This window comes from Scyliorhinus canicula, chromosome 1, assembly GCF_902713615.1.
Source record: "Scyliorhinus canicula chromosome 1, sScyCan1.1, whole genome shotgun sequence".
In the NCBI taxonomy this organism is placed as follows: Eukaryota; Metazoa; Chordata; class Chondrichthyes; order Carcharhiniformes; family Scyliorhinidae; genus Scyliorhinus; species Scyliorhinus canicula.
This window is the reverse complement of record NC_052146.1, coordinates 79,637,561-79,660,466: the sequence shown is the minus strand read 5'-3', so window position 1 is coordinate 79,660,466 and position 22,906 is coordinate 79,637,561. Positions and strand designations below refer to the sequence as shown.

At 54.6% G+C, this 22,906-nt stretch overlaps 1 protein-coding gene across 1 annotated transcript in view; it reads right to left on the bottom strand.

The window, feature by feature from the left end:
• The window catches only part of LOC119964392 (leucine-rich repeat-containing protein 75B-like), a 185,763-nt gene extending 165,129 nt beyond the window's left edge, over positions 1 to 20,634 (bottom strand). Inside the window, exon 1 of the mRNA XM_038793801.1 lies at positions 20,157 to 20,634. Within this exon, the coding sequence (XP_038649729.1) occupies positions 20,157 to 20,441 (285 nt within the window). The 5' untranslated portion in view covers positions 20,442 to 20,634. The remainder of the gene's footprint in view (positions 1 to 20,156) is intronic.
• Between the last annotated feature and the right edge of the window lie 2,272 nt (positions 20,635 to 22,906).

The window sequence follows — 22,906 nt, the reverse complement described above, 5'->3', positions numbered from 1 at the left end:
TCACATGGGTGTGTGGAATGCACTGCCAGCAGAGGTGGTGGAGTCAGAGTCATTAGGGACATTTGAGCGACTCTTGGACAGGCACATGGACAGCAGTAAATTGAAGGGGTGTAGGTTAAGTTGATCTTAGATTAGGATAAATGGTTGGCACAACATCGGGGCCGAAGGGCCTGTGCTGTACGGCTCTATGTTCTATGACTTGCCCCCACGCTCCAGCCATTAATCGGCCAACACGGACAGCACGGTAGCACAGTGTTGAACACTGCTGCCTCACAGCGCCAAGGAACCGGGTTCGACCCCAGCCTAGGGTGACTGTGTGGAGTTTGCACATTCTCCCCGTGGTCTGCGTGGGTTTCCTCCGAGTGCTCTGGTTTCCTTCCACAGTCCAAAGATGTGCAAGTTAGCTGGGGTTACAGGGATAGGGCAGGGAATCTGGCCCGGGTGGGTGTTTTTTCAGAGGGTTGGTGCTGACTCAATGGGCCGAAATGCCTCTTTCTACGCTGGAGGGATTGTCTGGAGATCCATCCTTGTGAAGCACTGCCTTCTACACAAATTGGAAATGAAAAAAGACTCATGACCAAATTGGATGATGTTTGACTATCAGCCACACAGCCTTTTCTTCCCCAATTTTCAATATTTTTATATCTGGTGAAGAGAAATGTTGAAAGAAAATTACAAAAAGCCCTGATATTTTTAATGCCCTGATGATCTTTTTCCAGGATTGGACACAGCAGTGGCCTACAGATTCATGTTCAATCCCTGGAGACTCCCAGCCAATCCTGAAGGTGTGGCAACCACACCGCCCACCCCCCCCCTCAGTGCCCACCCACTCCCCATCGCTGGCCCATCCCCCATCGCTGCCCCATCCCACAGCACCCACCCTAGCGCCCACCCACTCCCCACTGCTGCCCCCTCCCCCAGCGCCCACACCCTCCCCCAGCGTCCACCTACTCCCCATCGCTGCCCCATCCCCCTCCCCAGCGCCCACCCCCTGCCCATCACTGCCCCATCCCCCACCCCTCCCCAGCGCCCACCCACTCCCCATTGCTGCGCCCACCCCCTGCCCATCACTACCCCATCCCCCACCCCCTCCCCAGCGTCCACCCACTCCCCACTGCTGCCCCCTCCCCCAGCACCCACACCCTCCCCCAGCGTCCACCTACTCCCCATCACTGCCCCATCCCCCACCCCCTCCCCAGCGCCCACCCACTCCCCATTGCTGCCCCCTCCCCCAGCGCCCACACCCTCCCCCAGCGTCCACCTACTCCCCATTGCTGCCCCATCCCAGCGCCCACCCACTCCCCATCGCTGCCCCATCCCCCAGCGCCCACCCACTCTCCATCGCTGCCCCCTCCCCCAGCGTCCACCCCACTCCCCATCGCTGCCCCATCCCCCTCCCCAGCGCCCACCCCCCCTGCGCCCACCCACTCCCGCATCGCTGCCCCATCCCCCAGCGCCCACCCCTCCCCCAGCGCCCACCCCCTCCCCCAGCGGCCACCCCCTCCCCATCTCTGCCCCATCCCCAGCGCCCACCCCCTCCCCATCGCTGCCCCATCCCCCAGCGCCCTCACCATCGCTGCCCATTCCCCCAATGCCCAACCCCTCCCCATCGCTCCCCATCCCCCACCCCATCGCTCCCCATCCCCCAGCGCCCACCCCCTCCCCCAGCACCCACCCCCTCCCCATCGCTGCCCAATCCCCCACCCCCTCCCCCAGCGCCCACCCACTCCCCATCGCTGCCTCCTCCCCCAGCGCCCACCCACTCCCGGATCGCTGTCCTATCCCCCATCGCTGCCCCGTACCCCAGCGCCCACCCCATCCCCCAGCACCCACCCACTCCCCATCGCTGCCCCATCACCCATCGTCCACCCACTCCCCCAGCGCCCACCCCATCCCCATCGCTGCCCCACCCCCAGCGCCCACCCACTCCCCCGGCGCCCACCCCCTCCCCATTGCTGCCCCATCCCCCAGCGCCCACCCACTTCCCATCGCTGCCCCATCCCCCAGCACCCACCCCCTCCCCAGCACCCACCCACTCCCTATCAATGCCCCAGCGCCCACCCCCTCCCCCAGCGCCCACCACCTCCCCATCGCTGCCCCATACCCCAGTGCCCACTCCTCCCCGCCCCATCCCCCACACCCTCCTCCAGCGCCCACACCCTCCCCATCGCTGTTTCTGCGACTGTTTGTTTGCCACTTTCTTGTTTTTTGTAATGTTATTAATTTATTGCTTTGTATTGGGGGGGGGGGTTCTTTCTGTTTATTTTTATACCTTGTTTATTTAATTGCTGGGAGAAAATTTGTAGTTGAAAAATTTGAATTAAAAAATATTTTTTTTAAAATTAATTACGCAACGTTTCGGCCTCAACTACCTTTGGTTGGAGTGAATTCCACAGATTCACCACTCTCTGGGTGGAGAAATTTCTCCTCACCTCAGTCCTAAAAGGTTTACCCCGTATCCTCAAACTATGACCCCTAGTTATGGACTCCCCCAACATTCTTTCTGAATCTACCCCGTCTAATCCTGTTAGAATTTTACAAGTTTCCATGAGGTCCCCTCGCACTCTTCTAAACTCCAATGAGTATAACCCTAACCAACTTAGTCTCTCCTCATATGACAGTCCCGCCATCCCAGGAATCAGCCTGGTATAAAGCTTGGCTGCACTCCCTCCACAGCAAGAACATCCTTCCTCAGATAACGGCGGCAAAACTGCCCACAATACTCCAGCTGCACAGGATGGCCAAAGGACAGGACAGGAAAAGAAACAAAAAATTAAACTGGAAAAGCTAGAACTGGTGGCAGAAAAGGTTAGCAGAAACTGGCAGGAGTTATTGTCTCTACCCATAGGAACAGATGATTCTATTTTCATTGCACTGCTTCAGATGGCGAGACAGCATGTGGGCCCATCCACTGTGCTTTGCATTGTATTAGAACTCAATTACCACAACCAATTTGGTATCATCTTCTTCTGAGTGCTTTATACTAGCCGAGGGATGATAGAAAATCACCTGTTGAGAAAGTAACCCGAGCCGTGGACTGTTAGTTGAGCAAGAGTCTGTGCCGTTATGGCAGTCAGAGCTGAGAGTACTGGATTCAAAAGGAAGTATCAATGTAAAAGGTTGCAGGTGCTGATGGTTTCATTTTTGTATGTGAGCCGAAACAATATGGTTCACAGAGTTAACCCTCTCTGCACGGATCTACAAATCAGGAGCAAGAGCAGCAATTCTCCCAGCCAACTGTTTTCAGACTCGCTGGAGCCAATCCTCCTTCCCCCAGTTGCTCTCCCACTGACAGCAGTGAGGGCTGTGTGAGCTGCAGCCCAATGGTAGCAATAGAAGAGCTGGTTTAGCACAGTGGGCTAAACAGCTGGCTTGTAATGCAGAACAAGGCCAGCAGCCCAGGTTCAATTCCCGTACCGGCCTCCCCGAACAGGCACCGGAATGTGACAATAAGTGATTATTATTATTACCTACCCTTTGAGTCACAAAGTTGGTGGTCCGGACTCCAGAGCAGAGAATCCGGGCTGACATTCCCACTACAACTCGGAGGTGCTGTATTCCCGATAAGCTGTTAACCAATGCGCTAGTTAAAACAGGCAGCGGGATTCTCCTTTCCTGAGACTCAGTGTTGACACCGGCGCAGGATTTGTGGACTTACTCGACAGAAAAACTGGCGCCGCACCCGGACCGGTTCCGCTACTATTAAGGGGCTAGCACCTGAGCCACGTGGAACACAATCGATTCCAATGGGAAACGGTGCCGGATTCGCCAGGTTCGTGATTGACACTCAGGAGGCTGACAAGCTGCAGCCACATCTACACACTGCAGTCCCCACACACACCATCCAGCCAACAAGATGGCAGCGAGGAGAGCGGCCCTGAGATTTACGGACGCGAGCTCGAGACCCTCCTGGACACCGTAGAGGACAGACGGTTGACCCTGTACTTCGGCCTGGGAAAGAGGCTGCCATTCGCCGTGCCTGGGCGCAGGTGGCAGATGCCGTCAGTGCCACCAGCAACCGTCCAGACCGGCCTGCAGAGCCGGAAAAGACAGCACGAGCTCCTCATGGCAGCCAGGGTGAGTAGGCTGTGCCCCTGGCATCAACTGCTATCCCACTCACCCGTACCCCCCCCCACCGGCAACCTGGAGGGTGGCCGGACTCCCACCCTGCACCACACGCTGGAACCCATACCGGCTGCCATGGCCAGTGCCCTGGCCACTGAGGCCACCAGCTACCCACTCCCTCAGCTGCATGCATCAGACTATCTAACACTGTCATTTCCTGTCCCCCCCCCCCCCCCTCCCCTCCCCCAGGAGAAGGCCGCTCATCACCGCAGGGAGCGGGAAAAGTCTGGAGTAGGACCACCGGACCTGCGGCCCCTCACCGTGGCAGTAAAGTGGGCCCTGGACGTGGTTGGCGGCCCAAGGAAAGGGAAGGTGCCAGGATGGAGATTGGCTTCAGGCAAGGAAGTGAGACCCCGCTTAGTTGCGTTCCCCATGAGACGTGTGTCAACCAGCCCCCCCAACACCACCCTCACCCCCACACCACTCTCACCCCCACACCACCCTCACTAACCTCCCGGTCTAATCATATGTCTTGTCTTGTGTCTTACAGGAGCTGCTGGTGATGGGGTGGGTCCTTCTGCTGCCCCCACCCCAGCCACAGCCAGAACCCCTCAGGGTGCCGGGCAATGATGATGACACTGAGGGGACCCATATGCATGAGAACCAGGACATGCGGGAGCTTGAATCCAATATTGACACAGATTTCCCGTCTCAGCTGCCTCCAACACCCTCCACCATCCCAAAGACCCACCTCGGTTGGTCGCTTCAGTGAAGAGGCTCCTGGGACACCCTCTGGTGCTCAGCACCCAGCTGCTCCGGTACAGCAGTTAGATGTAGGCACTCCCGAAGGAGAGGATGTCAGAGGACGGGCCGAACCTAGGATCTAGCTACCCTCCAAATGGGTTTTGGGCTTCGGAACAGACAGTCCTATCAAGCGTGGAGATGCATTCACAGAGCCAGGGGCTACATGACGGGTTGGCGGTGAGCATCCAGCACCTGCAGTTGGAGGTGCCAAACTGTATGCAGGAGCAGGAGGTGCTGCTGGTCATGCGTGCCACCTAGGCCAACACCATAGGGGCAGCAGGGTAGCATGGTGGTTAGCATAAATGCTTCACAGCTCAGGGTCCAGGTTCGATTCCCGGCTGGGTCACTGTCTGTGCGGAGTCTGCACGTCCTCCCCATGTGTGCGTGGGTTTTCCTCCGGGTGCTCCGGTTTCCTCCCACAGTCCAAAGATGTGCGGGTTAGGTGGATTGGCCATGCTAAATTGCCCTTAGTGTCCTAAAAAAGTAAGGTTAAGGGGGGGGGGGGGGGGGGGGGGGGGTTCTTGGGTTACGGGTATAGGGTGGATACGTGGGTTTGAGTAGGGTGATCATTGCTCGGCACAACATCGAGGGCCGAAGGGCCTGTTCTGTGCTGTACTGTTCTATATGGGTGGTGTTCGCAGCGGAGGCCACATGGGTGAGGGTTTCAGCTATGGATCAGCATGTCCAAGGCCTGGGGCATTCTGTGCAGGTGGTGGCCGAGGCCCAGGACAGGGCTGCCGTCTCACAGGCAGCCATGTACCAGAGCCACCTGGGAATTGCAGCGGCGCTCCTGAGCGTGGCCCAGTGGCAGTGGGCCATGGCTGGCAGTGTCGGCTGTATTGCCTAGGCGCTGGCGGACACAGGTGCAGAGGGAGATGGCACAGCCACAGTCTGATGTGTCACAGGTGGTGGCACAGTCACAGTGTGATGTTGTGCTGCCCCAGATGGTGACAGTACACTCCCTGTGCTCCATAGCCGCGAGCCTGCAGACCCTGGCCGAGACGAGAGCAGGCCTTCAGGACTGGCAGTGCTAGGTGTCGGGAGAGTCTCGGGTGATATCTCCGCTCACACCCGTTGGCATGTCATTAGCGGAGTAGCTAGTTGGAGTAGCTCGGGGGCCTGTTGGGCGGCCAGCTCTCCATCCTCAGCAGCTGCCACCTGTTCCTCTGGGGCACGCTCCGCTGCTGCAGCCTCCTCCTCCTCCTCGAGCACCTCCAGGTCATCCCAGGGCTGTAGCGGCAAGCAGGAAGGCCACCATCGCTGTTTGAATTCCAATATCCATTGTCTGCAGGGGGTGAAAGGCTGGCACGTTAGCATGGTGCTAACCATGTCTGTAGGGGCAGCACGGTAGCATGGTGGTTAGCATAAATGCTTCACAGCTTCAGGGTCCCAGGTTCGATTCCCGGCTGGGTCACTGTCTGTGCGGAGTCTGCATGTCCTCCCCGTGTGTGCGTGGGTTTCCTCCGGGTGCTCCGGTTTCCTCCCACAGTCCAAAGATGTGCGGGTTAGGTGGATTGGCCATGCTAAATTGCCCGTAGTGTCCTCAAAAGTAAGGTTAAGGGGGGGTTGTTGGGTTACGGGTATAGGGTGGATACGTGGGTTTGAGTAGGGTGATCATTGCTCGGCACAACATCGAGGGCCGAAGGGCCTGTTCGGTGCTGTACTGTTCTATGTTCTATGGTGTGTACCAGCCTGGTGTGTACCAGCCTGGTGTGTACGAATCGATCCAATGGTCTACAAGGTGTTCCCGGTTGGCACTGCAGGGTCTGCCCCGTCATGCCCCCTCTCCGCACCCAGGGCCCTGTTGGTGGTCGGAACTGTGGGGGCCTCTGGACCCTGGTGCCTGCTCCTGCTGCCGTCGGCTGGAGCTGCCCTTGCCAGCGGTATGTTCCATGGCCCCTGTCCGGAACCCCTATGGGTGCTACAGTGGCCGTTGCCCTTGGTGGGCAGCTTGATGCCCCGATGGCAGCCCATTGGGGGGTGTATGGCAGAGAGTGGAGTGTGGGATGGTGGGGCGGATGGTGGGTGCAATGGTGGTGGGGTGGGGGGGGCACTCATACGACAGGTGTCACTCTGCAGAACCAGGGGCCAAGGTGGGTGGTCAGTGGAGTGTGCAGCAAGATGGCTGCCTTGCAGGCCGCAGCAATGGAGGTCCGTGCCTGGGCACTGCCCCAGTCCCATGAGAGGTCACACCTGCCACATGGCCCATTCCCCATCACCACGCCTTCCCGGCCCTTGGCAAGGTACCCACCCCCAGCCAGACCAGGCAGTGTCCGACCCGCCAGCCCACGGTCGCCCTTCTTCGTGTCCTACCTCCTCCCTCTCTCTCATCAGCCACAGCGTCTGTTTCACAATTTTTAAAAGTACAAGTGAACCACGCCATCAAGAATTTGCCCCGATGGAGGCAGAGAATCGTGGGGGCCCAGGAGAACACCGGGTCAGACCCGCTAATGACATGCTGACGGCGTTTATTGTACATACGGAGTGGAACGCACTGACGCCGCTGTCGAGGCGATGGAGAATTGCGATTTGGCGTGAAACCGATTGCCCGCACCCGATTGAATTTCCCAATTCCGGCGTCAGCTGACGGAAAATCCCACCCAGGTTATCTGTTCATTTGTCTCGTTGCTGGATTGTGAGATTCTGCTGTGTGCAAATCGGACTGCTGCTTTACAATAGGCGATTACACTTTAAAATATCTTCAATTGGGACTTCCGGTTGCGGCTATGCGGAGCTAAGCCGCACGGTCGGCAGCTCCCGCTTTAATAGGACTCTTTTAAGGGCCCCAAATGGCGCTGATTCGACGATTCCCGGTGGATAAAGGGGTCTGGAGCAAAACCCCCCGGGATTTATGGTGCGGACTCGGAGTGGGGCGAGGAGAAAAACGGCAGCAGCTCCCCTGGAAAGCGGGGGAAGGTGGACAAAATGGCGGCCGGTGGAGCCCCCGAGGAGTGGAGGCAGTGGGCTGAGGCGCAGCAGGCGGCCCTTCGGCGCTATTTCACGGAACTGAAAGGGGAGTAATTGGAATCCCTGAATGTGACGACTAGTAAGCTGTTGGAGACCCAGACAACCCAGGGTGCAGCGATACTCGAGTTGCAGCAGCAGGCCTCTGAGCGTGAGGAGGAGGTTTCAGCCCTCGTGGGGAAGGTGGAGATACACGAGGCGCTACACAAAAAGTGGCATGATCGGTTCGAGGAGATGGAGCTTCGGTCACGGAGGAAGAACCTGCGGATCCTGGGCCTCGAGGAGGGGCTGGAGGGGTCGGACCTGCCGGCCTATGTGGCCGTGATGCTGAACTCGCTGGTGGGGGCAGGATCCTTCCATCTGCCCCTGGAGCTGGAAGGGGCCCACAGAGTACTGGCCAGGCGGCCTAAGGCGAATGAACCCCCGCGGGCGGTGCTGGTGCGGTTCCATCGGTTCAGTGACCGGGAGTGTGGTTCTCCGATGGGCCAAGAAGGGTGAGGAGCAGCAAGTGGGAGAATTCGGTAGTTCGTATCTACCAGGACTGGAGTGCGGAGGTGGCTAAGCGGAGGGCCGGGTTCAACCGGACGAAGGCGGTGCTCCACGGCAAGCAGGTGAAGTTCGGCATGCTGCCACCTGCGGGTCACCTACAAGGACCGGCATTACTACTTTGAGTCCCCGGAGGAGGCGTGGGCCTTTGTGCAGGCTGAAAAGTTGGACTCGAACTAGGGATTGGGGGCTGTGGGAGTTTTTTTTTTGTATCACTGTTTATGCTGTTGCTGGTTATTCTGTTTGGTTTTTTTTCTCTCGCTTTCGGATGATGTTGGTTATGGTTTTGTGTCTTAAGGGGGGTGTTGGGGTCTGTAGTTGATCTGTTTTTGTTTGTACGGAGTTGGTGGATGGGTTGGGACTGCTGTTTGGGAGCTGCATTGGGGGGGGTGGGGTGGGGCAGTGTGAAAGGCTTTCCTCTGGTTTCCCGCGCTGCGGGACGAGAGGGGTGGAGCTGGTGGCAAGGGGCGGGATATCAGATCCGTTTTCCCACGCTGGAGCGGTGCCAAGGAGCTGATGCAGGGGGGGAGGGGTGACCTTATATCGGGAGGGGTCGGAGTTAGGGCGGGAGCTGCCGGGGTCAGCAGAAGTCAGCTGGCTCACGGGAGTACTATGGAGGGAGCGTCGCAGCTAGGAGGGGTCCTAGCCTGGGGGGGGATACCGGGTTGCTGCTGGATTGGCCAGGGAGGAGCTGGTGTGGGTAGGGGGGGTCGGGGTGAGGTTCTATCGCCGTGGGAAACGGGCCGAATGGGTGCTGGCCAGGGGCGAGCAGTCGATGGGCCATGGCTAGTCGAGGGGGGCGGGGTGCCCCCTGATCCAGCTGATTACGTGGAACGTGAGGGGGGTTGAATGGGCCGGTTAAGCGGGCTCGGGTGTTTTTTGCATCTGAAGGCGGACGTGGCCATGCTCCAGGAGACCTACCTGAAGGTGGCGGACCAGGTCCGTCTGAGGAAGGGGTTGGTGGGGCAGGTTTTCCATTCTGAGCTCGACGCGAAGAACCGGGGGGGTGGCGATCCTGGTGGGGAAGAGGGTGGTGTTTGAGGCTTCTGAGGTGGTGGCTGATAGTGGTGGCAGATATGTGATGGTGAGCGGTAAGCTGCAGGGGGAGAGGGTGGTATTGGTAAATGTGCTGGATCCCCTACTGGATCGTTCTAATTCAAGGACAGGCAGGAGGCCGGCGGCGGCCAAGGTGTTGAGGGGGTTTATGGACCAGATGGGAGGAGTGGATCCCTGGAGGTTCGGGAGGCCGAGGGCTCGGGAGTACTCTTTATTTCTCCCATGTGCACAGGGTTTATTCCCGTATTGATTTCTTTGTCCTGAGTAGGGGACTGGTCCCGAGGGTGAAGGAGGCCGAATATTCGGCTATAGCGAATTCGGACCATGCTCTGCATTGGGTGGATCTGGAGATGGGGGCGGTGTGGGACCAGCGCCCGCTTTGGCATCTGGACGTGGGGTTGTTGGCTGATGAGGTGTGTAGGAGGGTCCGGGGATGTATTGAGAGGTACCCCGAGGTCAATGATACTGGGGAGGTCCAGGTGGGGATGGTGTGGGAGGCTCTGAAGGCAGTCATTAGGGGGGAGCTAATCTCCATCCGAGCCCATAGGGAGAGGGGGAGAGGAGGGAGAGGGAGAGACTGGTGGGGGAGCTGTTGAGTGTAGATAGGAGGTATGCGGAGGCCCCGGAGGAGGGATTGCTGGGGGAGTGGCGTAGCCTGCAGGCCAAGTTTGATTTATTGACCACCAGAAAGGCGGAGACACAGTGGAGGAAGGCGCAGGGAGCGGTCTATGAGTATGGAGAGAAGGCGAGCCGGATGCTGGCGCACCAGCTTCGTAAGCGGGACGCGGCTAGGGAGATTGGTGGAGTGAAGGATAGAGATGGGAATGTGCTGCGGCAGGGGGCAGAGGTCAATGAGGTCTTTAGGGACTTCTACAGGGAACTGTACCGGTCGGAGCCGCCGGCGGTGGGAGGGGGAATGGAGAGTTTTTTGGACAGGCTCCGATTTCCAAGGGTGCAGGAGGAGCAGGTGGAGGGACTGGGGGCGCCGATCGAGTTGGAGGAGCTGGTCAGTGGGATTGGCCACATGCAGTCGGGGAAGGCGCCGGGACTGGATGGGTTCCCAGTTGAATTTTATAAGAAATACGCAGACCTGCTGGGCCCCTTGTTGGTTCGCACCTTTAACGAGGCATGGGAGGGGGGTGTTTTGCCCCCGACTATGTCACGGGCGCTGATTTCCCTGATCCTGAAGCGTGATAAGGACCCCTTGCAGTGCGGATCATACAGGCCGATTTCACTGCTGAATGTAGACGCCAAGTTGCTGGCGAAGATCTTGGCCACTAGAATAGAGGACTGTGTGCCGGGGGTGGTACATGAAGATCAGACGGGTTTTGTGAAGGGGAGGCAGCTGAACACTAACGTGCGAAGGCTGCTAAATGTGATAATGACGCCTGCAGCAGAAGGAGAGGCAGAGATTGTGGTGGCATTGGATGCGGAGAAGGCCTTTGATAGGTTTGAGTGGGGGTACTTGTGGGAGGTGTTAGAGAGGTTCGGGTTTGGGGTGGGGTTTATTAAATGGGTGAGGTTGCTGTACGAGGCCCCGATGGCGAGTGTAGCGACAAATGGGAGGAGGTCCGAGTACTTCAGGCTCTACCGTGGGACGAGGCAGGGGTGCCCCCTGTCCCCCTTGCTTTTTGCGTTGGCAATTGAGCCTCTTGCCATGGCTCTCAGGGAGTCGGGGAGGTGGAGGGGTTTGGTGCGAGGTGGGGAGGAGCACCGAGTGTCGCTGTACGCAGATGACTTGCTGCTGTATGTAGCAGACCCGGTGGGGGGGAATGCCGGAGGTGATGGAGATTCTTGCTGAGTTCGGGAGTTTCTCGGGATATAAACTGAACCTGGGCAAGAGTGAGCTGTTTGTTGTACACCCGGGAGATCAGGAGGAGGGGATTGGTAGGCTCCCGCTAAAGAGGGCAGTGAGGAGTTTTAGATTACCTGGGAGTTCAGGTGGCTAGGAGTTGGGGGACTCTGCATAAGCTCAATTTTACTAGCTTGGTGGAGCAGATTGAGGAGGAATTTAAAAGGTGGGACGTGCTGCCGCTGTCGTTGGCGGGTAGAGTACAGTCCGTTAAAATGACGGTGCTCCCGAAGTTTTTGTTTTTGTTTCGGTGCCTCCCCATTTTTATTCCGAGGGCCTTTTTAGGAGGGTGAACAGCAGCATTCTGGGATTTGTTTGGGCGCATGGGACTCCGAGGGTGAGGAGGGTCTTTTTGGAGCGGGGCAGAGATAGAGGGTGGCTGGCGCTGCCCAACCTCTCTGGGTACTATTGGGCGGCTAATGTCTCGATGGTACGCAAATGGGTAATGGATGGGGAGGGGCAGCATGGAAACGGCTGAAGATGGCGTCCTGTGAAGGTACGAGCCTGAAGGCACTGGTAACGGCGGCGTTGCCGCTCCCTCCAACGAGGTACACTAAGAGCCCGGTGGTGGCGGCTACCCTCAAAATTTGGGGGCAGTGGAGGCGACACAGGGGGGAAGTGGGGAACTCGGTGGAGGCCCCGCTGCGGGGGAACCACCGGTTTGTCCCAGGGAATATTGATGGCGGGTTCCTGGGGTGGCACAGGGCGGGCATTAGGAAGTTGGGAGACCTGTTCATTGACGTGAGGTTTGCGAGCCTGGGTGAACTGGAGGAGAAGTTTGAGCTCCCCCCCCGGGGAATATGTTCAGGTACCTTCAGGTCAAGGCGTTTGCTAGGCGGCAGGTGGAGGGGTTCCCTTCGCTGCCCCCGCGGGGGGTAAGGGATAGGGTGCTTTCGGGGGTGTGGGTCGGGGATGGGAAGGTGTCTGACATCTACCAGGTAATGCAGGAGGTGGGGGAGGCGCCGGTAGAGGAGCTGAAGGCTAAGTGGGAAGTGGAGCTGGGGGAGCAGATTGAGGAGGGGACATGGGCGGACGCCCTGGAGAGGGTGAACTCCTCCTCTTCATGTGCGAGGCTTAGCCTCATCCAGTTCAAGGTACTGCACAGGGCTCATATGTCCGGGACGAGGATGAGCAGGTTTTTTGGGGTGAGGACAGGTGCATTAGGTGTTCGGGGGAGCCCAGCGACCATGCCCATATGTTTTGGGCATGCCCGGCACTGGGGGAATTCTGGCAGGGGGGTGGCGAGACGGTGTCGAGGGTGGTAGGGTCCAGGGTCAAGCCAGGCTGGGGACTTGCGATATTTGGGGTTGGGGTGGAGCCGGGAGTGCAGGAGGCGAAAGAGGCCGATGGTTTTGGCCTTTGCGTCCCTAGTAGCCCGGCGGAGGATCTTGCTGCAGTGGAAAGATGCGAGACCATCCGAGCGTGGAGACCTGGATTAATGACATGGGCGGGATTCATTATTGCTGGAGAGGGTCAAAATTCGCCCTGAGGGGGTCGGTACAAGGGTCTTTAGGAGGTGGCAAGCCTTTCCTCGACTTCTGGCTCAATGATAAGGAAACTCGGGTCAGCAGCAGCAGCAACCAGGGGGGGAGGGGGGGGGGTCTCAGGGGGGTATTGTTTAAGTTAATTTGCTTATTGTTAATTTATTTTGTTGTTTATTGGGTTTAGGGGTGGGGGGTGGGTTTGTTACATGCGTTGTTACGGGTGCTGGGGGGTGTTTATTATTGTTATTATTATTATTGTTCTGTAGCTATATATTTTTCAAAAAATTCCAATAAAAATAACTTTTTTTAAAAAAATCTTCAATTGGCTCAAATGAGTTTTGGAAGTCCTGAGGTCGTGGGAGGTTCTTTGTAAATTTCTGCAGCACAGCATTGGCAAATCCCTGATGGTTGACATCCTATAATTTTCCCAGGCAGACCTTTGCTTCAGCACTGTATTACAGCGAGATTACTTGCAAGGTGACCGAATCCAACCTACCATTACAGGCTGTTGAATCCAAGCAGTTCCAACATGAAGCTGTCTATATTTACAATGCCAAGTGACATTTAGAATATTTTAATTTGATTTCAGGTATTCTTGGTGAACTTTGAAATGTGTTTTGTGAGAGTTGGAATATTTAACATAGTGTGACCTAGCTATGTAATATTTACATCACAAAAACAGGCCATTCAACCCCCAACCAAGGATCCTCTCATCACTGTTCACCTAACCCCATCGATATATCCTTGTCTTCCTTTCTTTCTCATGCGTTTAGCTAATGTCTCCGTAGCTGCATCTGAAACCTCAGCTACTTGTGTGAGCGGGTCCCACATTCTCAGGCTGCATTTTTATTAGCATTTGGGAGGAGGGTGTCGATGGCTAGACCAACATTCATGACCCATTCCCAACGACCATTGAAAAGGTGGGGCTGAGCTGCCTTCTTGAACGGCTGCAGTCCACATACTGGAAGTACACCCACAGAGCTGTCAGGGAGACAATTCAAGGTTTTTGACCCAGTGACAGTGAAGGAACGGCGATATATTCCCAAATTAGGGTGGTTCGTGACTTGGGAGGGGAATTTACAGATGGTGGGGTTCCCAGGTATCTGCTGACCTTGTCCTTCTCGGTGGTGGCGGTTGTGGTTTTGGAAGGAATCTTGGGGAGTTCCTGCAGTGCATCTTGTGGATGGCTGCCACTGTGTGTGGGTGGTGGAGGGAGTGAGTGTTTGTGAAAGGAGTGCCAATCAAGCAGGCTGCTTTGTCCTGGATGGTGTTGAGCTTCTTGAGTGTTGTTGGAGCAGCACTCATCCAGGCAAGTGGAGAGTATTCCATTGCTCTCCTGACTTGTGCCTTACAGATGGTGGACAGGCTTTGGGAGTCAGGAGGTGAGTTACTCACTGCAGGATTCCGAGCCTCTGACCTGCTCTTGTGGCCGCAGTACTTATATCGCTAGTCCAGTTCAGTTTCTGGTCAATGGTAACACTCAGGTTACCGTTAGTGGGGATTCAATGATGTTATGCCATTGAATATAATGGGGAGATGGTTCGATCCTCTCTTATTGGAGATGGTGATGGCCTGGCACTTGTGTGGTGAATATTACTTGCCACTTATCAGCCCAAGCCTGAGTGTAGCCCAGGTTTTGCTGCATATATGCTGATGCACCATTAATTGACTCGAGTCGTGAAGTATTTCAAACAACAGGCTTTAATACACTAGATGTGTGCCCGGCAGTAGATGTACAGAGAAAGGCCGACTGCCAGCCGGTACGGGTTTTTATACCCGCCTCGTGGGCGGAGCTCCAAACCTCTCAGCCAATCGGCGGGTAGTCACATGACTAGCCTCAGCCAATTGGCAGAGAGGCACATGACTTGCCTGAGCCAATGGGCAGCAAGTCTTCTGCACCAATGGCAGCATGGTTCCAAGGTACCATAATCTCCCTAGTCATACTAACACATATGCACAGACTGCTTCGATATCGGAGGAGTTGTAAATGGTGCTGAACATTGTATTCATCCCCATGTGAACATGGACCCTGACTGTATGGTATGATTAAATAGGTATTGCTGTTGCTTAACTAGTCCATGAGACAGCTATCCCAAATTTAGCAGGGGTTCCCAGTAAGGAGGACTTTGTCCAGGGCTGTGTGTGTCGTCGTTTCTGGTGTTTGGATCAATGCAGGGTGGTCTGACCAATTTCATTCCTTTTTGACGTAATGGTTTGATACAACAGAGTGGCTTGCCGGGCCATTTCAGAGGGCAGTTAAGAGTCAACCACACTACTGTGAACCTGGAGTCACGTGTCGGCCAGACCAAAGAAAGAACAAAGAAAATTACAGCACAGGAACAAGCCCTTCGGCCCTCCCAGCCTGCGCCGATCCAGATCCTTTATCTAAACGTGTTGCCTATTTTCCAAAGTCTACTTCTCTCTGTTCCCCACCCGTTCATATATCTGTCCAGATGCATCTTAAGTGATGCTATCGTGCCCGCCTCTACCACCAGGTGAGAACGGCAGATTTCCTTCCCTGATGGACATTCGTGAACCAGATGGATCGTTATGACAGTCAGAAATGGTTTCATGGTCACCATCACTGAGACAAGCTTTTAATTCCATGTGTATTCACTGAATTTAAATTCCACCAGCTGTTCTGGTGGGATTTGAGCTTGTTTCCCTGCAGCGTTGTCCAAGGTGTTTGGATTACTACTCCAGGGACATTAACTCTGCACCATTGTCTTCCCTTACATGCAACAGGGCTAAGCTAATGCATAATCATGGATGTCTTTAATTTTCATTTGGACTTGGTAATAGTGTGGAGTAGGTGTTCATGGAATATGGAAAAGGTCGTTTTCTTGATCAGTGTATCAAGGAACCAACAAGGGAACAAGTTATTATGGATCTTGTATTGTACAATACAAAAGGGTTAATGAATAATCCGTTCATAAAAGAGCCTCTAGGGAGCAGAGATTATAATATGATGGAATTTAATATTGAGTTTGAAAGGGATTTAGTTAAGTCTGAATATCGTGTTTTAAATCAAAACAAAATAAACATGAAGGCAGTATTGGTGAGATGGATTGGGAAACTACATTAAAAGATGTGATGGTCAAATAGCAATGGCTATTAAGGAATTAAACTATAACCTTTAACAAATATACATTCCTTTATGATTAGAGAGGTCCCGCAGAATAAGTGGTCCGACCATGGTGAATAAGAGAATTTAAAGATAGTATTGTATCAAAGAAAGAGTTTGACAGGTGTTGCCAGAAAGAGTAGTAAGCCTGGGGTTTGAGATAATTTTGGAATTTAGCAAAGGAGGATAAAGAAACTGAGGAGCGAAGAGAAACGAGAATATGACGGTAGGCGAGAAAGACATAAATACAGATTGTAAACATTTTCCTTCGGCACTGAAGGGATTCTATGATTCCTATAAACATTCTGGAAATAGGATGAGTTTAGTGAAAATAGAGGCAGAGACAGGTGAAACTATAATGAAAAATAAGGAAATGGCAGAGAGATTTAACAAATGCCTTGTGTATGTCTTCACGGCAGAAGACAAAAACATTTCAGAAATAATGGGGAACCAAGGGTTTAGCAAGAATGAGAAACTTAAAGAAATTAATATAACTAAAGAAATAGCACTGGGGAAATGAATAGGGCTAAGGTAGTGAGTGATCCTTGTATCTGACAACTGGCATCCAAGTGTTTGACAAGTGGCAGCCAACGTGGTTGACTCTTAACTGTCCCCCAAAGGCAATTAGGGATGGGCAATAAATGCTTGGCCCAGCCTGCAGCACTTACTTGCCATGAATGAAAAAAAACACCAGTGGCAGAATTTCAAGAGAGTCAGGGGGCAGAGGTGAGTGAGGTGGCCAACACGAAGGAGGAGGTGCTGGGGAGACTGAAGGCGGTTAGCACTGCTGCCTCACAGAGCCAGGGACCCGGGTTCAATTCCGGCCTGGGGTGGTTATCTGTGTGGAGTTTGCGTGTTCTCTACGTGAGTTTCCTCTGGGTGCTCCGGTTTCCTCCCACAGCCCAAAGATATGCGGGTCAAGTGGATTGGCCTTGATAAATTGCCCCTAGGTGGGATTATGGGAGATTGGGCCTAGGTAGGGTGCTCTTTCAGGGGGTCGGTGCAGACTTGATGGACCGAATGGCCTCCTTCTTCATTGTTGGGATTCTATGAGTACATTCACACAGAGGTCAATCAATTTTTGGATACGGGGCAACTTAAGAGATATGGGAGCAATGTGGACAGACAGATTTAAGGTACATCAGCCGTGATCTTGCCAATAGCGGAACAGGCTACAGCAGGAATATGGTACGTGTATAGGTAGGCTCAAAGGGTAAACTAAATGACTCCAGCTCCTATTTCTCATGTTCCTGAAGAGGTTTCTTCCAAATTTCCCATTGGATTTATTAACGATCAGCTTATATTATATTATATATGGGGCTGTTTAGCTCACAGGGCTAAATCGCTGGCTTTGAAAGCAGACCAAGGCAAGCCAGCAGCACGGTTCGATTCCCGTAACAGCCTCCCCGAACAGGCGCCGGAATGTGGCAACTAGGGGCTTTTCACAATAACTTCATTGAAGCCTACTCGTGACAATAAGCGATTTTCATTTCATTTTTCATATTTATGACCAATCTACTTTCTCTTGCAAGTAGAAGCATTTTCTCTGCAGTACCTGAGAATTATCAGAGTTTTTCATTGTTTAAAGACTATCAGGTCACCTCCTCAATCATCTCTTTTCCAAAGAAAAGAATGATGAATTGTTCAGCCATTCCTGATCAGCAGATTCTCCCAGTATCTTTCATAGAATCCCTACAGTGCAGAAGGAGGCCATTCAGCCCACTGAGTCTGCACCGGCCCTTAGAAAGATGGCCCTACTTTAGCTCACACCTCCACCCTATTGTGGTAACCCACTAATCCCATCTAACCTTTTTGACACTAGGGCGATTTTTCATGGCCAATCCACCTAACCTGCACATATTTGGACTGTAGGAGGAAACCGGAGCACCCGGAGGAAACCCACGCAGACACGGGGAGAATGTGTAAACTCCACACAGTCACCCGAGCCTGGAATTGAACCTGGGACCCTTGAGCTGTCAGGCAGCAGTGCTAACCACTGGTGACAACGTGTGATAAAACTTTTCTGCACTTTCCCCAAAAGATGTGCAGGTTAGGTGGATTGGCCATGCTAAATTGCCCCTTAGTGTCCAGGGACGTGCAGGATAGCGTTCGTAAGGGTTCAGGAGGGAGATAGAGAACATAGTGTAGTGGTGCTACAAAAACAATCTCTCCCTCAATGCCAGCAAAACTAAAGAGCTGGTCATTGACTTCAGCAAGCAAAGTACTGTACACACCCCTGTCAGCATCAATGGGGTTGAGGTGGAGATGGTTGACAGCTTCAAAATCCTAGGTGTGCACATCACTAACAATCTGTCCTAGTCCACTCACGTCGACGCTACGACCAAGAAAGTATAACAGCGCCTATACTTCCTCAGGAAACTAAGGAAATTAGGCATGTCCACAGTGACTCTTAACAACTTTTACACCAAGACGGGAAGAAACTCCAGAGAGTTGTGAACACCGCCCAGTCCATCATACGAACCTGCCTCCCATCTATTGACTCTGTCTCCACTTCCCGCTTGCCTGGGGAAAGCGGGCAGCATAATCAATCCATCCGGTCCGGTTTGCTCACTCTTCCAATTTCTTCCATTGGGCAGGAGATACAAAAGTCTGAGAACACGCAAGAAGAGTCAAAGACAGCTTCTTCCCCGCTGTTACCCGATGCCTAAATGACCCTCTTACGGACTGACCTGATTAATACTACACCGCTGTACGCTTCACCCGATTCCTGTGGCTATATATTTACATGGTGTACCTTGTGTTGCCCGATTACATATTTTTTTTCATGTACTAAATGATCTGTTTGAGCTGCACGCAGAAAAATACTTGTCACTGTACCTCAGCACATGTGACAATAAGCAAATCCAATCCAATCCAATAAATTCATAAGCTATAGGAGCAGAATTAGGCCACTTGGCCCACCAAGCCTGCTCCGCCATTCGATCAGGGCAGATCTCATCCTGGCCTTAACTCCACCGTTCTGCCCGTCCTTCATAATTCTTCAGCCTATTAACAATTAAAAATCTGTCTAACTCCTCCCTAAATGTACTCACTGTCCCAGCATCCACCACACTCTGGGGTAGTGAATTCCACAGATTCACAACCCTTTGGGAGAAGTAGTCTCTCCACAACTCTGTTTTACATTAGCTACCTCTTATACTGAGACTACAAATATAGTGTGGGTGAGTGGGCCCAGGTAGGGTGCTCTTTCAGAGGGTGGGTGCAGACTCGATGGGCCGAATGGCCTCCTTCTGCACTACAGGAATTCTATGATTCTATATTGAAAGAGTTAGAACGTGTCAATGAGATGCAATCTGAGCTTTTCAATGGCGGTGATATTTCACAGGTTTATATCAAGATCTATAATACTTTAACGACATTTGTAATGTAACAGTGAGGTTTACCCTGGGATTTCGAAGGTGCAGAGAGATTTTGAGTGATTTTTGTAACAGAGTTTGTTATGTGGAGTAAAATCTGGAATGATTCTGGAAATATTTGAATAAGGTTTACAATGTTTGGGTCGTTCAAAATGTCTCCTGCGGAATACAACTTGAGGTTTACTTTTTAAACAAGCACAAATTGCAGTTGATGAAATGAATGATCACACATTAATATTGTAGAATAAGTTAAGCTTTAGGTTAAATTAAGCCATTTCAAATTATTATTTTAAAAAAACAGTAGATTGTGCAGTATTTTACTGGGAGTTTTAAGAGACATTTGGGAGGTTTGCAGGTTTTTTTAAAATAAAAATGTTTGTGGCTGAGGATTCTGCCGGGGTGAGCTGGGTGCACTCCCTCTGGGAGGTTTGCAGGAACACTGGGACACGGTCGCTCCATGCATCATTTGGACTAATTACTGGGAATTAAGAGCAGTTCAGGCGGGACCTCTCTTTTGAAGGTTTGGGTTTGTGCACAGGGGCCATTCTCAGCCTCACTAGCCGGGGCTGGTTACACCGAAGCTGGGTTGGCAGATAAAGCTTGCAGGCAGCAGAGGGGAGAGTCACCAGTGGGTGGATTCACTCCATCTGCGACAGGCAAGCCCATTATTATTTAGGGCGTTTCAATCTGACTGCCCCTTCCACCTGGAATCTTCTTTAAATATCATTTCTTCTTCAAATTGCTATTAAAGAGAATGATTATCGGGATTAAAAGAAAAACAACAACAACAACAAAAATTAAATCGCCCCTTTGCCTGAGAGTGAATACGGCGGGGCAGCTGTCCCCGCGGCCGCTCGGCCCCTTGCGCCCGTGCTAGCTCTCACCTTACGGAGCAGTCTGAGCAGCCCGACCGCCTGTTCAGCTCTCTGTTCCCGGAGAAGCGCCTGGATTTCCCGGATCCAGGCCACCCTGCGGAGATAGGGAGCCGGCGCCGCCTTCTGGAAGAGCAGCCGCTCGGGTTTGAGGATGAGGGAAGGCAGGGGAAGGTCAGCCCGCCGCCGCTCTGTGCGAGCCGGGGACAGCGAGCTGAATTCCTGCACTGACGCCGACCTGGGGCGCTCCTCCTGCGGCCGCACTCCGCCGCCGCCTCTGCTTAATTTCGAGCCCATTTTCCAACTTGCCGGCGCGCAGGAATTGACCAGGAAAAAGCCCAACTTGCCGAATCCGTGCGCACTGCACAGCAACAGCCCGGATTTTACATTTCAAACCAGATTTCACTCTGCATCCTTTTCAAATCTCCAGCCAGTGCAGGCTCATTGTCTCTCTCTGCCCCAGTGCAGCCTCTCTGTCTGCCAGTGCAGACTGTCTCCCTCTGCCCCAGTGCAGCCCCCTGCCCCAGTGCAGCCTCACTCCCTCTGCCCCAGTGCAGCCTCTCTCCCTCTGCCCCAGTGCAGCCTCTCTCCCTCTGCCCCAGTGCAGCCTCTCTCCCTCTGCCCCAGTGCAGCCTCCTCTCCCTCTGGCCCAGTGCAGCCTCACTCCCTCTGCCCCAGTGCAGCCTCTCTCTATCTCCCTCTGCCCCAGTGCAGCCTCTCTCTGCCCCAGTGCAGCCTCACTCCCTCTGCCCCAGTGCAGCCTCACTCCCTCTGCCCCAGTGCAGCCTCACTCCCTCTGCCCCAGTGCAGCCTCTCGCTCTGTCCCAGTGCAGCCTCTCTCCCTCTGCCCCAGTGCAGCCTCTCTCCCTCTGCCCAGTGCCGCCTCTCTCCCTCTGCCCCAGTGCAGCCTCTCTCCCTCTGCCCCAGTGCAGCCTCTCTCCCTCTGCCCCAGTGCAGCCTCCTCCCTCTGCCCCAGTGCAGCCTCTCTCCCTCTGCCCCAGTGCAGCCTCTCTCCCTCTGCCCCAGTGCAGCCTCTCTCCCTCTGCCCCAGTGCAGCCTCTCTCTACCTCTGCCCCAGTGCAGCCTCTCTCCCTCTGCCCCAGTGCAGCCTGTCTCCCTCTGCCCCAGTGCAGCCTCGCTCCCTCTGCCCCAGTGCAGCCTCGCTCCCTCTGCCCCAGTCCAGCCTCTCTCCCTCTGCCCCAGTGCAGTCGCTCTCTCTCTCTCTCCCTCTGCCCCAGTGTAGCCTCCACCCCGCCCCAGTCCAGCCTCTCTCCCTCTGCCCCAGTGCAGTCTCTCTCTGTGCCCCAGTGCAGTGTCACCCTGTCTCCCTATGCCCCAGTACAGTCTCTCTCTCTCTGCTCCAGTGCAGTTTTTCTCTCTCTGCCCCGTGCAGTCTCGCTGCCCCAGTGCAGTCTATCTCTCTGCCCAGTGCAGTCTCATCCTGTCTCCCTCTGCCCAGGTGCAGTCTCTCTCTCTCTGCCTCAGTGCAGTCTGCCTCTCTCTCTCGCTCTCTGCCCGGTGCAGTCTCACCCTGTCTCCCTCTGCCCCAGTGCAGTTTCTCTCTGCCCCAGTGCAGTTTCACTGTTCTCTCTGCCCCAGTGCAGTAGCACTGTCTCCCTCTGTCCCAGTGCAGCCTCTCTCTCTCTCTCTCTCTGTGTGCCCCAGTGCAGTCTCTCTCTCTCTGCCCCAGTGCAGTCTCTCCCTCTCTGTGCCCCAGTGCAGCCTCTGTCTCTCTCTCTCTGCCCCAGTGCAACCTCTCTCCCTCTGCCCCAGTGCAGCCTCTCTCCCTCTGCCCCAGTGCAGCCTCTCTCCCTCTGCCCCAGTGCACTTTCTCTCTGTCCCAGTGCAGTTTCACTGTTCTCTCTGCCCCAGTGCAGTAGCGCTGTCTCCCTCTGTCCCAGTGCAGCCTCTCTCTCTCTCTCTCTCTGTGCCCCAGTGCAGTCTCTCTCTCTCTGCCCCAGTGCAGTCTCTCCCTCTGTGTGCCCCAGTGCAGTCTCTCTCTGCCCAGTGCAGTCTCTCCCTCTCTGTGCCCCAGTGCAGCCTCTGTCTCTCTCTCTCTGCCCCAGTGCAGCCTCTCTCCCTCTGCCCCAGTGCAGCCTCTCTCCCTCTGCCCCAGTGCAGCCTCTCTCCCTCTGCCCCAGTGCAGCCTTTCTCTCTGCCGCAATGCAGCCTCTCTCTGCCAGTGCAGGCACATTCTGTTTCTGTCCCAGTGCAGACTCTCTCTCTCTCTGCCCAGTGCAGGTTCATTCTGTCTCTGCCCCAGTGCAGTCCCTCTCTGTCTCTGCCCCAGTGCAGTCCCTCTCTCTCTGCCCCAGTGTAGTCTCTCTCTGTCTCTGCCCCAGTGCAGCCTCTCTCTCTCTCTGCCGCAGTGCAGCCTCCCTCTGCCAGTGCAGGCACATTCTGTCTCTGCCCCAGTGCAGTATCTCCCTCTGCCCCAGTGCAGACTATCTCACCCTGTCCCAGTGCAGCCTCTCTCCACCAGTTCAGGCTCATTCTGTCTCTGCCCCAGTGCAGTCTCTCTCTCTCTCTCTGTGCCCCAGTGCAGTCTCTCTCTCTGCCCCAGTGCAGTCTCACCCTATCTCCCCTTACCCCAGTGCAGCCTCTCTCTCTGCCCACTGCAGTGTCGCCCTGTCTCTCTCTGCCCCAGTGCAGCCTCTCTCTCTGCCCCAGTGCAGCCTCTCTCTCTCTGCCCCAGTGCAGTCTCTCTCTCTCTCTCTCTGTGCCCCAGTGCAGTCTCTCTCTCTGCCCCAGTGCAGTCTCAC